General features: G+C 46.5%; 2 protein-coding genes across 3 annotated transcripts; one reads left to right on the top strand and one right to left on the bottom strand.

The window, feature by feature from the left end:
* Positions 1-3,565: 3,565 nt before the first annotated feature.
* On the bottom strand, positions 3,566-7,168 carry LOC119430926 (solute carrier family 22 member 7). Its single transcript, XM_037698391.2, has 2 exons — positions 6,790-7,168; positions 3,566-6,401 (listed from the first exon to the last, which is right to left on the bottom strand). The coding sequence occupies exons 1-2, from the start codon at positions 6,897-6,899 to the stop codon at positions 5,204-5,206; spliced, it is 1,308 nt and encodes a 435-aa protein (XP_037554319.1). The 5' UTR covers positions 6,900-7,168; the 3' UTR covers positions 3,566-5,203.
* Positions 7,169-7,303: 135 nt separating this feature from the next.
* Positions 7,304-13,055, top strand: LOC119466133 (uncharacterized). 2 transcript variants are annotated; one of them, XM_037726623.2, is made up of 5 exons: positions 7,304-9,293; positions 10,731-10,775; positions 12,143-12,220; positions 12,704-12,766; positions 12,876-13,055. In XM_037726623.2, exons 1-5 carry the CDS (start codon positions 8,999-9,001, stop codon positions 12,914-12,916), a joined length of 522 nt encoding a protein of 173 aa, XP_037582551.1. In that variant the 5' UTR covers positions 7,304-8,998; the 3' UTR covers positions 12,917-13,055. The 2 variants fall into 2 exon arrangements, with proteins under 2 accessions (XP_037582551.1, XP_049513138.1); XM_049657181.1 differs by having other exon boundaries at positions 7,316-9,293; positions 12,146-12,220; positions 12,876-13,033.
* The last annotated feature ends 1,058 nt before the right edge of the window (positions 13,056-14,113 follow it).

Raw genomic sequence — 14,113 nt, 5'->3', positions numbered from 1 at the left:
ATCCATCCTACGCACTGCATGACCTGCCGAGCTCCATTTTTTTCTGTTGATGTCAATTAGAATATTTGCTATCCTTGTTCGCTCTCTGATCCACACTGCTCTTTTCCTGTCTCTTAACGTTAGGCCTAACATTTTTCGTTCCGTCGCTCTTTGTGCTGTTCTTAACTTGTTCTCGAGCTTCTTTGTTAACCTCCAAGTTTCTGCCCCATATGTTAGCACCGGTAGAATGCAATGATTGTACACTTTCCTTTTCAACGACAGTGGTAAGCTCCCAGTCAGGATTTGGTAATGCTTGCCGTGTGCACTCCTACCCAATTTTATTCTTCTGTAAGTTTCCTTCTCATGATCAGGGTCCCCTATTGACTTAGATAAACGTACTCCTATACCGACTCTAGAGGCTGACTGGCGATCCTCAGTTCTTGTTCCCTTGCCAGGCTATGGAACATTATCTTTGTCTTCTACATATTGATCTTCAACCCTACTCTTACACTCTCTTGGTTAATGTCCTCAATCATTTCTTGTAGTTCGTCCCCATTGTTGCTGAATAGGACAATGTCATCTGCAAACCGAAGGTTGCTGAGATATTCGCCGTTCATTCTCACTCCTAAGCCTTCCCAGTCTAAGAGCTTGAATACTTCTTCTAAGGATGCAGTGAATAGCATTGCAGAGATTGTGTCTCCTTGCCGGACCCCTTTCCTGATAGGTAAACTTATACTTTTTTTTTGTGGGGAACCAAGGTAGCTCTGCAATATTTGTAGATATTTGCCAAGATATTCATGTATGCCTCCTGTACTCCTTGATTACGCGATGTCTCTATGACTGCTGGTATCTCTACTGAATCAAATGCTTTTTCATAATCTATGAAAGCCATATATAGAGAGGTTGACTGTACTTTGCAGATTTCTCTATTACCTGATAGATGACATGAATATGATTCATCGTAGAATATCCCTTCCTGAAGCCAGTCTCTTCTCTTGGTTGGCTGAAGTCAAGTGTTGCCCTGATTCTATTGGAAATTATCTTGGTGAAATATTTTATACAATACAGAAAGCAAGCTAATGGGCCTATAATTCTTCAACGTTTCTCTCCTTATGGATTAGTATAATGTTTGCACTCTTCCAGCTATCTGGTACACTTGAAGTCGTGAGGCCGCAAGCTTTTCAAGCATGATATCTCCTCTATGTTTGATTAAATCGACTGTTATTCCATTTTATCCAGGAGCTTTTCCCCTGGTCATGTCTTGTAAGGCCTTTCTAACTTCATCGCTAGTTATAGAAGGAGCCTCTGTATCCTGTTCATCACTACTTCGAATGAAAGTAGCTTGGCTGTTCTGGGTACTGTACAGGTCAGCATAGCATTCTGCTGCTGCTTTTATTATGTTATCGAAATTGATGATGATATTACCCTGCTTATCTTTCAGTGCATGCATCTGGCCTTGTCGTATGCCGAGTTTTCATCTCACTGATTTCATGCTGCGTCCATATTTTGCTGCTTCCTCAATATTTTCCATGTTATAATTTCTAATATATATATACATATTTTGCCGGTGTCAGGCGCCACTCAATGCCTGGAAATGGAGTGGACGGGAGGAGGATTCGAACTTACGATCTTCAGATTAGAAGTCCGGTGCTCCACACGACCTCTGCTCCACGCGACCACGCCAGGCAATTTTTATTTAAAGACTTATAAAAAAAAAGAAGCCAGCAGATCCCACGCACTGTGGTAATCGATGTTATGCGAAGCAGTATGCAGGGAGCCTATCAAGTTAACGAAACAAACATGAGAGCACAAAGACGTAGGCGGAAAAGATGTAATTTTTCCCTTTAGTGTAATTAGCGTGTAATTACGGCTAAAGGGAAAATTATTTCCTTTGTATCAGTAGATTACCCTTCCACAATACCGAAAGCACTACTCTTACCGCGGGAAGCCGCTTGGTAAACCAGCAAGAAACGAGAAACACAGACACGCGAAAACGGAGGCCCTGCCTCGTGCTGCAGCGTCAGACATTTAGGAGTAACGGAGGCGGAAGAAGTCGCCGTTGCGACGGCTTTGACTCAAAAGAATGTGATAATTATTGTTAGTCATTCAAAATCTGTAATCAGAAATTTTGATGCGGGCAGGATCTCAACCGCAGATGTAGACATATTAGCCGTCGAGCAGCCCCCGGCGGCGCAGGTTTCGCTAATCTGTACACCGGCTCATCAGGGTTTGCGAGGGGATGAAAAGGCGCACGCGCTGGCCCGAGGTCGCACTTTCCGGGATTCCAGCGCTGTCTCGACAACACCCTCAAGCGAGGAACCCCTACAGACCGGTGACGAACTGAACACTTTTCAGGAAATTCTTAACCATTATAAGGTGGGGCGTAAGACTTACCCGAGAGCGGATAAGAGAGCGGAAGCGAGGAATTTTGTGGAGGAAGCTGCAAACGGGGGTATTTCCGAACCCACAACTGTTGAGCAAATGGCATCCCCTCGGTGTATAGCCCTCGATGTAGGCATTGTGATGGTATAGCGGACTTAGTCCACATGGTCTGAACCTGTTCTAGCTTTGATGAGCCAGATAGATGTAGAGAATCCTGGGAGTCCTTGCTACTCAACGAAGAAGAAAATGCTCAACGACAAGTCATCGGTCTCGCCCTGACCGCCGGCGCGTCCCAAGGGATCCCAGCCGACGGTTAGGGAGGATGAGTGTGGGTTTAGGCTGAAGCCTCTACCCCGTCATATATTTGACGGGTGAAAAAAAAAGTATTCAGCAATCCTGAACTACCACAGAGGGAGTCGCTTGCGATATCTCCCACCCCATCGAATACTAAAGACGGAGGATGCCGCTGCCTGGCGTAGGCTCCAGACAGGCACTTACACGAACCTACACATAATACATCGCATGCACCTCACAGCCTACAGGGACGAATACCCGTGGTGCGGGGCCACACTAACCCTATACCAAATTACGTGGGAGTGCAAGCTACACAACATAGAACACCATGACACGAACGCCACGAGGGAGCAATGGGAGGCACTGCTGTCCAGATCGGCCCTCGACGACCAGCTCAAGCTGAATAGAGAGAAGAGAAGATGGCAAGAGCCAGCGGAGCCCTGGACTAGGGGCCCCGACCATTAGCGATGCCCCTTCGGGGCAAGACAAAACTCTATCTCTGTAATAACGTCTATCTATCTATCTATCTATCTATCTATCTATCTATCTATCTATCTATCTATCTATCTATCTATCTATCTATCTATCTATCTATCTATCTATCTATCTATCTATCTATCTATCTATCTATCTATCTATCTATCTATCTATCTATCTATCTATCTATCTATCTATCTATCTATCTATCTATCTATCTATCTATCTATCTATCTATCTATCTATCTATCTATCTATCTATCTATCTATCTGTCTATCTATCTATCTATCTATCTATCTATCTATCTATCTATCTATCTATCTATCTATCTATCTATCTAAAGTAACCTCTTTCTCTCCCTTTAGTATCCCTTTAAGGCGAAAGCCTTAGTCATGCTCATGTCTATGACTTCAGCCACCAATTTTTAGCGTTTTCCTTCACTTAGTACCAAATCCGAACCCATTCCACTAGTTTTTGAATGTTAATCATTTTTCGCTGAGTCATGGTCATTTTTGCTGAGTCGTGCTCATGTCTATGACTTCTACAATCATCCTTAAGTGTTTCGTTCGCTTAGTGCTCACGTCCAAATCCATTCCAGGGGTTTTTGTGTGTTAATGTTTTTTTCGGCGGGTCACTGTCATTTTATGCAGCTGTTTCATGACCTACATGACACGCATGTCATGACCTATCATTTATGTTCGCCATACACTGTTGTCATACTATGTCAACTTTGGTGCTTACCAAGCTAACGAAACAACCATGAGAGCACCAAGACGTAGGCAGCTGTTTCATGACCTACATGACCCACATGTCATGATATTCATGTCATGGCATATGATTTATGTTCGTGCAAGTCGTGCGCCTTTCACTGCAGCGGACCGTGAGTTCATGAAGCAAACATGCAACAGTTTCTGTGAAGACACGTTTCACTTTCGTGTTCTACCAATTTTTATGAAAGAGGGATCAACCATAATTTTTATATAATAGCTTATTATTTTTTTATTTACAAATACTGCCATCTTGCATAAGCAAGACATAGCATAGATTTCTTATAGCACAGTGGCTACCTTCGACATCACCAACAAACCGTACTTTCCGTTGTCTCGGAGACCACACCCGCCTACAATGTACAACTCCTGTCTTTATTGTTTGGATATAGATGCATGAAAGTACCCTGCATTGATCACGCAAATGTACAGCACCTGAAACTGAATAGCACGTCTATTGAGCGACACTTTCAGAAATATGCAATCGATGCGACGCTAATACGAGCTGATAAACGACAACGTAAATAGATTGACAGTACTGCCATACGTTATTCTGGGTGCACGCACATAGCGACCGACGGATACTGTATCCTTGAAGAGAAGGATATGGCGACGATGCTAGTCGTACTTGTGTTTGCATGGGGACTTTAACATACACGAAAGCAGCACGAAGACCACGATAATCTAAATGATCAGTCATCTGCACGACACAACAGCAATCTGCGGCGAGCAGATTGCGCTTGCTATTAGTCTGCAAAGGTTAGTCAATCAGAAAAATAAAATTGCACATTTCTCTCCCCCCCCCCCCCTCCCTTCCTCAACTTCGATTCAGGGCAGGATATCCTGCATAGTTTGCGGTGTCTTCTGGTGTTTGGTTTCCGGAAGCAGCCTGATGAGGAAAGTGGCAGTCAGTAAAACCACGAAGCAGAACACGCTGGGGGCATTTGGGGACCCATGCGCTTGCAGTTGCGTCAGAAGCGGCCCCAGGGTGGCCCCGAGCTGCCCGCAGAAGTTGGCGACAAAGAACCCGATGCCGCGTACCACGGTCGGGTACAACTCAAGTGTAAACACGTTTACGGTGATGGCTTCACCGAGGAGCATGCAAACGATTATCTCGCCTATGATCCAAGTCAGGCTTTCTTCGTGATCGGCCTTGAGGCTACCGTACAAGAGCAGTAGGCAGCAGGTCAATGGCAGCGCTAGTGTGAGCAAGATCTTGCGCGGACTAGCCAGCAACAATTTCCAGAACAGCAAAATTGAGGCAGCCCTCATGACAGCAAGGAACACGACATGCCAGCCGTTGTCAGACCGCCCATTCAGGCCCATACCGTACAAGGACAGCAAAATGGTGAACCAAGTCCAGCAGAGCGTAGCTGTTCGCTTCCACACTTCCTTGCTGGTCAGAAACGTGAGGAAGTTCATTTTCGGCAGTTACCACTGGGGTGTGAAAGGTCGAGACGGTTAAGAACAGGCCCTCCTCGTTGACCTGGTGGTTGTTCCATGCGGCGGCGCGCCGTATCGCCTTCTCAGCCTGCTCGACGTTGTTCGATACTAGAAGCCAGCTGATGGACTCACCCAGAAGGCATAACACTGGCGCAAGTGTCATCGTGAGGGAGAAAGTGACCACTTCCAGCGCCTTGTAATTCCTCGGCGGTAGGGTTAGCAATCGAGCCAGGATGCTTGCAACGACTGTTCCGGCCATGGCCAGGCAGATATAGCCTTCCCGGTGCTTGTCGCCCGAGTTCTCAAACAGAATGACAAGCATAGCGAGCTCGAGGACGCTCAGCGATGACGCGAGAAGAATCCGGGCGGCTACGAAGTTGACGAACGTCCGCGCTAGCATAGCGCCGCCGGCAGATGCCACAGTAAGGACTGTGCAAACGTAGACAGCGGGCAGTCGGCCAACCTTGTCCGATATCTGGCCGAAAAAAAGCACGGAGATGACGACGCCGACTCTGTTGTAGACGAAGGCGACGGACACGTACCAGGCTCGATCGCACACCAGGCTCCACTCGCTGACAATGGTGGTTTCGCCCGGCAGCAGGTCGAACTGCCACTCGACGCAGGCCACTTCGACGCGCGTGCCGTTCACTTCGGCCGCTTCGGGTGCGTACATTGTGCACTGGCTGTAGGTGCCGTCTGATCGGCGCGGGATGTTCTCCGCCTTCCAGCGGTTGGCGCTTACGTTGACTTCGGAGGGAGGCCGGCACCAGTGTGCCACAGGCAGGAGGAACGTCTGCATGGACATGTGATGCATTACGACCAGGGCGGACGACAGGTGAGCGAAGGCCACGATGATCCACTGGAACAAGCCGCTGCCCAGGATCCTGTCCAGGTCTAAAGGTGGCCGAGGAGCCGTGGTCGGGTAGGCAGCGTGGCACGGAATGTTCGTGCTACTGGTGGCGGGCTGCTGGTTCGATTCCTCCGATGGGGCGACCGTGTTGCGGAGCATGGAACTGTCAAGCAGGGTAACAGCATCTGGCTGGATCCCGTCCTTCGTTCTGAAAGGATGGAAATGCGTCGGCCATTCACACATTCTTTGCCATGTCCAATGTGGGCTATTTTAAGTTCAGTTTGAAGCTTTGGAGCTGTGTTTAAGAATGCCGTCAGTATTACGTGCCACAGCACCAAAAACCACTCACGCACAAAAAAGACAATAGTAGAAAACGAATGCCGAAGCTTCATTACCAGCGCCTTAACTTAAGTAGCACATGTATTGAAATTGTAACGTCTGCCTAGTTTCTGTCACTGAAGAATGGAGAAGCAACCGCCATTTAGGTTGTGCCCAAACGCGAAGAAAGGCGATGAATAGCACCTAGTCGTGTTTCCTTGGAGGACATGGCCCTCCGTATGTGTCCCGCAAACTCAGCATATCACTTGTTAGCCTACCTGGATGACTCGGTACTGGTAGCCAGGCCGATGGTCACGAGTTTCTTCGATGACTTTCGCCGAGCAGAAATCAGCTCCATGGCTTCCGAGAAGACGTTCGCCTTGGACATGCTGTTGTCGGCCTGATTTGTTCGTGGCGCAGAACCACAGTGTATGATTGGACATAAATCGAATGATTAAGAGAAACGGACAAAAGCGAGCTGAATTAATAGTTTGGAAGTTGTAACTTACGGATATTGCCCCGCCGTGGCTTCCCTACCGTGATCGTTTTCTTCTTTTTCTTCTTCTTCCAGCTCTATAACTGTGGCCTGCCTGGTTTACCAGGAAGCAACAAGAAATGTGGCGCACGTACTCACTGGCGAATTGGTCGCGGAATAATATAAGCGTAAATAGATTTTTTAGTTTTTGATTGTCGACATATTACTACACAAATCAGTAATGAGATAGGAAAACTACAAAAAAAAAAATAGTCGCCGTGTCCGTGACATGGTGAGACGGTTAAGCTCCATGTGTTTGCATGCTTTGGCGTTGACGTCTTCCTTGTCTGCACCGGGGAATAAGGTACATGTGCCTTGCGGCAAATTCCTTGACTAAAAAAAGAAAAAGCAGTGACAGGCGGGGCATTTTTTTCCTACCGCCACCCGATTCATAGCCCTTGCCCCGTAGAGGTTTGAGCCATAACACCTGGGGCTAACCAACCAACCAAATGCTATGGGCGTCGCGCCAACTAAGGAAGCGACCTATTTCTTTAGAAGTCATCGCGCTCTTTCCACCGTGTTGCTCAGGTTTCAATAAAAGGTGTCTCAGGGCCCCTTTAATGAGGTGATCTGGTACGAAGTGTGGCCCCATTCATTTGACGCTTGTGACGGTGAAGTTTACTTTGCTCAAAAGTATTTAAAGCTTTAGGCATGATCTAAGATCGAATTCAGATGTGCACTTCGGAGTGGGCTATTTAATTGCGAATATCTTAAAGCTTTGTATATTAAGAAATGCTCGGGTGCCACACTTTGATGACAGCCATGACGGCACGGCAATGCACACCGCGACGTAATAGAAGCGACGGAACCTAGGTGCCCGCATTTTTTCGGCACATACGTAGCTTCAGGCACATGAGGGCTCGTGCATGCAAGTTCACTTGCTATAGCCGAACAGCCTGCTACAGTTGGACGCGCCGACTGCGGGGGGACACCAGCTTCGCTCAGCCTGATGCTTTTCTTGATTCGGCCACCCAATGTGCTTGAACCTCGTTTCGTTCTGAATAGGTTGTGAATACTCATTGTCGGTTCAGGTTCGGCTGGCGTTCAGGTAAGCTCTAAAAGTATTGGTTTCGGGTTCGGGCTAAGCATCGGCCAAAGTTTCGCTTCTAGTTAGGGTTCGGTTTGCCAGCCCAGTAATAACTGTTTGTCATCGTCAGCCAAACGGCCATCGCTAATACGGTCGCTAACATGATTGGCCCGCACTGGGTTCTTACGAACCCGCTCGTGTACACCCAGCGACAAAATATTACGGTCCATGAAATCTGAGAAAAAGCTGAATATCTCCGTATCCTCACAATGCAGCCTGGTATTTGCATTTCGGGCCTGGGCTAGAATATGCTAGCTACATTGTCGTATGCAGTTTTACTGGCTACAGCAACAGGCTGCTCGGGAATTGAACGTTTTCTGAGGTCCCGTGGTCCAGAAACTTTTGTCGCCGGGTGTACCTATAAGGCCTGGCTGAAAGAACAGTGCATTTTGCTCATAAGCAATGTCTTCGCTAGTAGTACGTTTTCTATAATAATCGGTGGGGCCGGCCACTATACGTGCCACTCAAGCGAGCGAACTACTTAGGGACCCCCTAAGGACCAGTACATCTAAACGGCCTCGACTTTGTGAGAATGACCTGCCATATGCCGACGTCTTCGCTGTCATGCAGGCTGGTATCAAGACTATAGCTGTTACCCCTATTCATGAATTGTCGTCACGTTCGAATGGCCTTACGGATGCAGCCAGCGCTCGCCGAGTCCTATTACGCATGTAAACCTACAGTCTTGAAAACTCGCATCGTGCCGATTTCCTAACGTTTGCGGCGCGCTTGAGCAACAGCGGAGACGCCTCACGCATGCCGGCACCGCTTTGCTCACTATAAGCCGTAATCAAGATGCCCACGAAGACACGTCACTGCCGAACTTGCGGTCTAAGCTTGTAACAGCACCGACGACGGGCTTTCGATGACACAGCTGGCTTTCGCATGTTATATGAGTAGCGCAGAAACCGTCATAGCCGCTCCTTTTATTTATTCCTGGCTTCGGTGCTTCGCTTTACGAGGCGCCCCTGCGCGACGATGCTTGTTTTCTGCGTGGCCAAGTCGTCGGTGGGTCGTGCGTAAACTTCTGACGGCTGTTCAGCGAGCGGATATCTCTTGCACCTTAGCGCTCTCCCCCTGCTTGTTCCGCCACGCCATGAGTCGCTTCGGGCGCCAACAGTACTGGTGGCTCTTCGTCGCCACCACTGTCTGTCTGCACGGTGAGCTTTAACGTCATTGACCGCGGTCGTCCTCGGACGTTCTTCAACCTCTAAACCGCTTCGCTGAAGTTTCGGCCACGCATTCGCTAAGGTCAGGATAGGAACGCACCTCTGAGCAAGGCGAAACAGCTGGGGGTCGTCTGCAGATTAGTAGCATCGCCACATCGAAAGCTTTCACTTACATAGCCCGACACGTTGCTGTTACATTTATCTGAGTGTGCTTTATTTTAGCGTTGTCGTAGCTACGGTATCCGAAGTTACGTAGACAGCTGTTATAAGAACGCTTGCCAGGCTTCGAAATGCTGTAAATGTTTAACGTGATTAGCATTCTTAGGATTCCAGTAGCCGCCTATCGGTGACCCTAACCGCTTTCCTGCCAACTTGAGTCGCTGGGTAGTCCATGGCCCAATGGGCAGAGCATCCGGCTGCTACGCTGCGGCCAACCGGGTTCGAAACCAATCGAAGAACCAACTTGGGTACACTGGGTGTGTGCCACATGGGTACGTGCCGCTTTTCAATGAACCTTTTTCATGCTAGGTTAGTTCACTGGTTATGTGCTGCTAGGTATGTGCTGCTCTTCAGTGACAAAAAAAAATCAAATCATTTAACATTTGTACGGTGATGGGCAGAATCAAACCCGCGCCACGCACCGACTTCGCGGCGACGGCGCCAGATGGCGCAGCGTGGTTAGCGGAAAGTGCGAGAGAGGAGCTCGAATGCATGCACGACTCCATACATGACGCGCGTCGCCTTTGGCAATGCGGTGTGTCGCTACATTTGTACAATCGCATAAAAACGTCGACATTCATCGGGAGACGGATCCTGCCGGAATCGGTTACTAACCTTCCTTTCCCCTTTCCTTTTGCTCGCAAATGATTGCAAAGTGGTATGATTTTCCTTTGTAGGTGCAAACACGTTGTACCTGTAACGAAGGTTTACCGCTTTGGAAACTCTTGTGTGTTAAATTTAGGTGTTTGAAGCGCCCTCTATATGTTGTACTGCTCTGCTTTAAAAATTTTCGCCCTAACTTCACCTCTCACGTAAGTACCCCTCACGTAAGAATGAAGGCTTTCGATGTCAACAAAATGAAATGAAATTGATAATACGGCGTTCATTGGACAGCTTGCCAAATAATTCACGATAGAAGAAAACACCGCATGGGACGATTTGAAGACAGACGAGGAGATACCGTGAACAGAAAATGAAAATGAAGGGTGGTTGCTATAGGCTTCTATCAACAACCGATCTCTGTGTGCACAGATCGGTTCCTTTTACGTGGGAACTGACCGCTCATGACAGGATAGCAGATCCTTGTGTTAGTGGATTGACGCTGCTTTGCGTGAACTCTGCTTGCACTTAAGCGTGATGGATCAGAAAGTGACGCAGAAAGATGAAGTTAAACTTCACTTGGTGTTGCTGTGTTTTTGGTTGTTGCAGTCTTTGGGTTGTGCTTGGCCGAAAACAGGGAGGAGAGAAACCTCGGTCAGTGTCTGATTTCCGTCCGGGTTATTTTCCCACAAGGAAAAGATATTCATAAAATATCTGGCGATTTATGCGTCTTGTTTTCCCACGTGCGTCCGTAGACCTCAGCTGTAAAATTAAATTATTGGTTACGAGCAGAAAACAGCGCTAAAGAAAGATAAGTACACAGACCTCAGCGCGGTTGTCTGTGTCCTTCTCTTCGTCCTATCGTTTAGGGCTTTTTCTGCTCGTAATAGTGAACCAACCAGCCCAAGTGCGCACCCTTCTGTAAATTCTTGGGTTTTACGCACCAAACCACCGTCAAATGACGAAATTGGGCAGACCTACCGCCCCATCAACAATGAACATTGATTAATTCAGGCTCTCAGTTGTTTTTTTCAATACGTGGTGTGGGTCAGATTTACTGCTTGAATTCATTGGTTACTGTAGGTAAATGTTTTTGCGGAACGCGCTAACTTGATGCACGGTTAAGCTTAAGCGAAATCCAAAAACGCCCGTGTGCTTGCGTTGTAGTGGTCAGAACCCCAGGTGGTCAAAATTAATCCGGAGCCCTCCACTACGGCGTGCCTCATAATCAGAACTGGTTTTGGCACGTAAAACCCCATAAAGAAGAAGAAGGTTAAGCTTAAGCGGCAAACATACAGCGAACCCACTACCTTCGGGGCTTATGTGTTCGGCACCCACCCTCGGCGGTACCTTGTCCGCTTGCAGTTATTTTGTAAAATGTAGAACCAAAGTATTCACGTCATCTGACTTTTACACAACGTAAGCATTCACTGAACATTTGGTAGTTTCAAAACCTTTCTTTCTCTTCGTTAATCCACACTCACGAAACTCCACGATTCATTTGTTTGCGCTCATTATGCAAGAAACGTTTCTTGTCAGATTGGTGCGAATATGATTGTACGCTTTGGAAGCGCATGGTATGATGAAGTGAATTAGTTAAACCTTGAAACATCCTTGGAACAAATATTCAATATATTAAGAACGCATGAAAATGAAGAAAAAAAAAGATGCGTGGAATTGTTCCTAAAGATTTTCTCAGACTTTTCTAAAGGAATGTTGTCATATTCTCAACTGTTATGAGATGATAGTGGAGCTAATCGCTTTTATGTACATTGGTGTCTTTATTTAATTTCTCTGTTACTTTGCCTCTGGAAGATTGTCACGACGAGTTCCTCAACTATTGGGGAACTGTTGGGCAACTATTGGGGCACTAGTTATTAGCATTTTCGGGCAATGTTCATTAAATTTCTCTGTTACATTACCTCCCGAACATCGCCACAATGAAAATCTAAATTATAGTGAGGTGAAAGCATAGCTAAACTATTTTTTGTGCAATGTTATTTCTATTGAACTTCTCTCAGCAGACAGCACAGGTTCCATTGTTGATGTAAACAAGCTTTCGAAAGTTCTTTCGGATATCGCCTATGCTGGAAAGACAGGTAAGTGATGCGCATTTCTTATTTCTTATTCATTTATTTTAATTTATGCAAGCACCCTAAAGGCCCGGGTAGGCACGACTTAGAGGTGATGGGATGTCAAATGTATATATCAGAGACACATAGGCAAACTACGTACAGCTCAACTGATGGTGGTAATTATGTGAAATAAATTATTGAAATGATTGATTTTGAAGGGCGATTTACGTAAGATAAGGGGAATGTATCAAAAAGACAGAAATGTGTTTGCAATTCATGTACGATTCAGAGCTGCAAATATTTTATTAGCCCTTTTTATTTTATTATGCCTTGCAGCAAATCCGTCGTATTGAAAATAAAAGATTAAAAAATTTCACGTAGCTAACAACCAACCACCAATTTGTTATCTCTTGCAGCTTTCACAAATACCTCATTACGAGTGCGAACGAGGGTGCGGCTGTTGAGTGGCTATCACACGATGCTTTTTTCGTTTTAATATATTTTCAGTTAAAGATGCTTTGTCGAAAGCGTGGCAAAGTGTGTCCAAGCTAAAGATCTTCCAAAGGAAACGTGAGCCTCAACTTCTACAATTGTTACCGGCATTTGTTGACATCCTTTTTTTTAAAGGAAGAGATGTCCACTGGACGCCTCACTCACCATTCGCCCTGTCTCATTCCAGACAAGAAAGTGCTGGAGCCCATCGTTCCTGCAGAGCCATGAATGCAAGCGAGCAGAAATAAACTTCGAGGAGCTCGACGACTGTTTTGTTCTGTGGGATATTCATTCTTAAAATCACGCCAGCAGTGATTTAAAGAACTTGCGAGGGCGGTTGGCTTGCGAGCGGGCAAGTATGGCCAGAAAACACTTTAAAGAACGGCAAAGGTAGACGAGAAAATTGATTACATTCAAGTCACCAATCGGGGGCCGCTTGTTGGCTTGTAGGTGAAAGGCTACGGGAGTCGGGGTTGTGGGTCTAGACTCTAGTACTGAGGTCTTTGTTCTGCATCGTCTGTGAGAAGTTTGCCTACCTTCTAATGTTTCTTCATCCAACATTAAAAAAGTCTCCCATTTCTGGCTGCTATACAACAACAGAAGTATGTATTAGGGGTCGAACAGTAGACAATATTTGTTCTCTAGATTAAGGGGCTCAAATGAAGCTGGGAAAGTTTAGCTATTATGATGAAAGAATGGGTACCAAGGAGAGTAAAATGCAGTTGAGGGTGAGAGAGAGTAGGGTGGAGTGATATAGATTGGGAAATTTGCGCGTACTGGGTGAATTTTGTTACTGCAAAACAAGGCCAATTTGTGGTCTTGTTTTGCAGAGAGGCCTGTGTGTTGCAGTTGAGAGATAATTAGGCTGTTTCTGATGAGGATTTTGGGGTGATAATGATGATGATACGAGTATTGTAGGCGTGAGTTGCTTGGCGTCGTTTTGTGGCTGGGCATTCCTCGTGTCAGGGGGCGTCTTGCGCATAGGAATCGATTTATGTCTTGAGTTGGTGGCTAGATGAGTGTCTCAAGAACGATAGCATGCTTTGTTGTTCTTTATTAATTGCGACAAAATGGAAAGTCTGACTCTGAAAGAGCTGGCTAAGCTGTGAGTCTGTATGTTTCCTTACTGCGCCGCGGACTGCACTTCTCTAGTGCAGATTGCCGCCTGAACAACATCGGTTCACCTTTAGCAACGCTCAGCAAGCGAAATGGGCATTGGAAATTTGCCTTTCCAAAGTGTGTTATGAAGCCAGGGTGAGACAGCAAGATGGAATGATTTTGCTGTGATATAACAATATTTCACTGAACTCTGTCGCAGGGTTCGAACAGATAACATTCATGGGGTAGTTGACAGGTTCCCACGACTCAAATATTTGGCATTTTGCGTGTTTGTCGAAACTGCAATGTACTGCGGCCAACTCGCTC

The sequence above is a fragment of the Dermacentor silvarum genome, chromosome 10 (assembly GCF_013339745.2).
Source record: "Dermacentor silvarum isolate Dsil-2018 chromosome 10, BIME_Dsil_1.4, whole genome shotgun sequence".
Taxonomy (NCBI): Eukaryota; Metazoa; Arthropoda; class Arachnida; order Ixodida; family Ixodidae; genus Dermacentor; species Dermacentor silvarum.
The sequence above is the reverse complement of the archived record's forward strand: the minus strand, read 5'-3'. Positions and strand labels throughout refer to the sequence as shown.

Bases quoted from the DNA above. Each gene is read 5' to 3' on its own strand.
- LOC119466133 (XM_037726623.2), top strand. From the start codon at position 8,999: ATGACACAGCTGGCTTTCGCATGTTATATGAGTAGCGCAGAAACCGTC. The intron at 9,294-10,730 runs GTGAGCTTTAAC...TGGTTGTTGCAG, and splicing joins CACCACTGTCTGTCTGCACG to TCTTTGGGTTGTGCTTGGCC. The intron at 12,221-12,703 runs GTAAGTGATGCG...ATATATTTTCAG, and splicing joins CGCCTATGCTGGAAAGACAG to TTAAAGATGCTTTGTCGAAA.
- LOC119430926 (XM_037698391.2), bottom strand. From the start codon at position 6,899: ATGTCCAAGGCGAACGTCTTCTCGGAAGCCATGGAGCTGATTTCTGCT. The intron at 6,402-6,789 runs GTAGGCTAACAA...CCATCCTTTCAG, and splicing joins ACCAGTACCGAGTCATCCAG to AACGAAGGACGGGATCCAGC.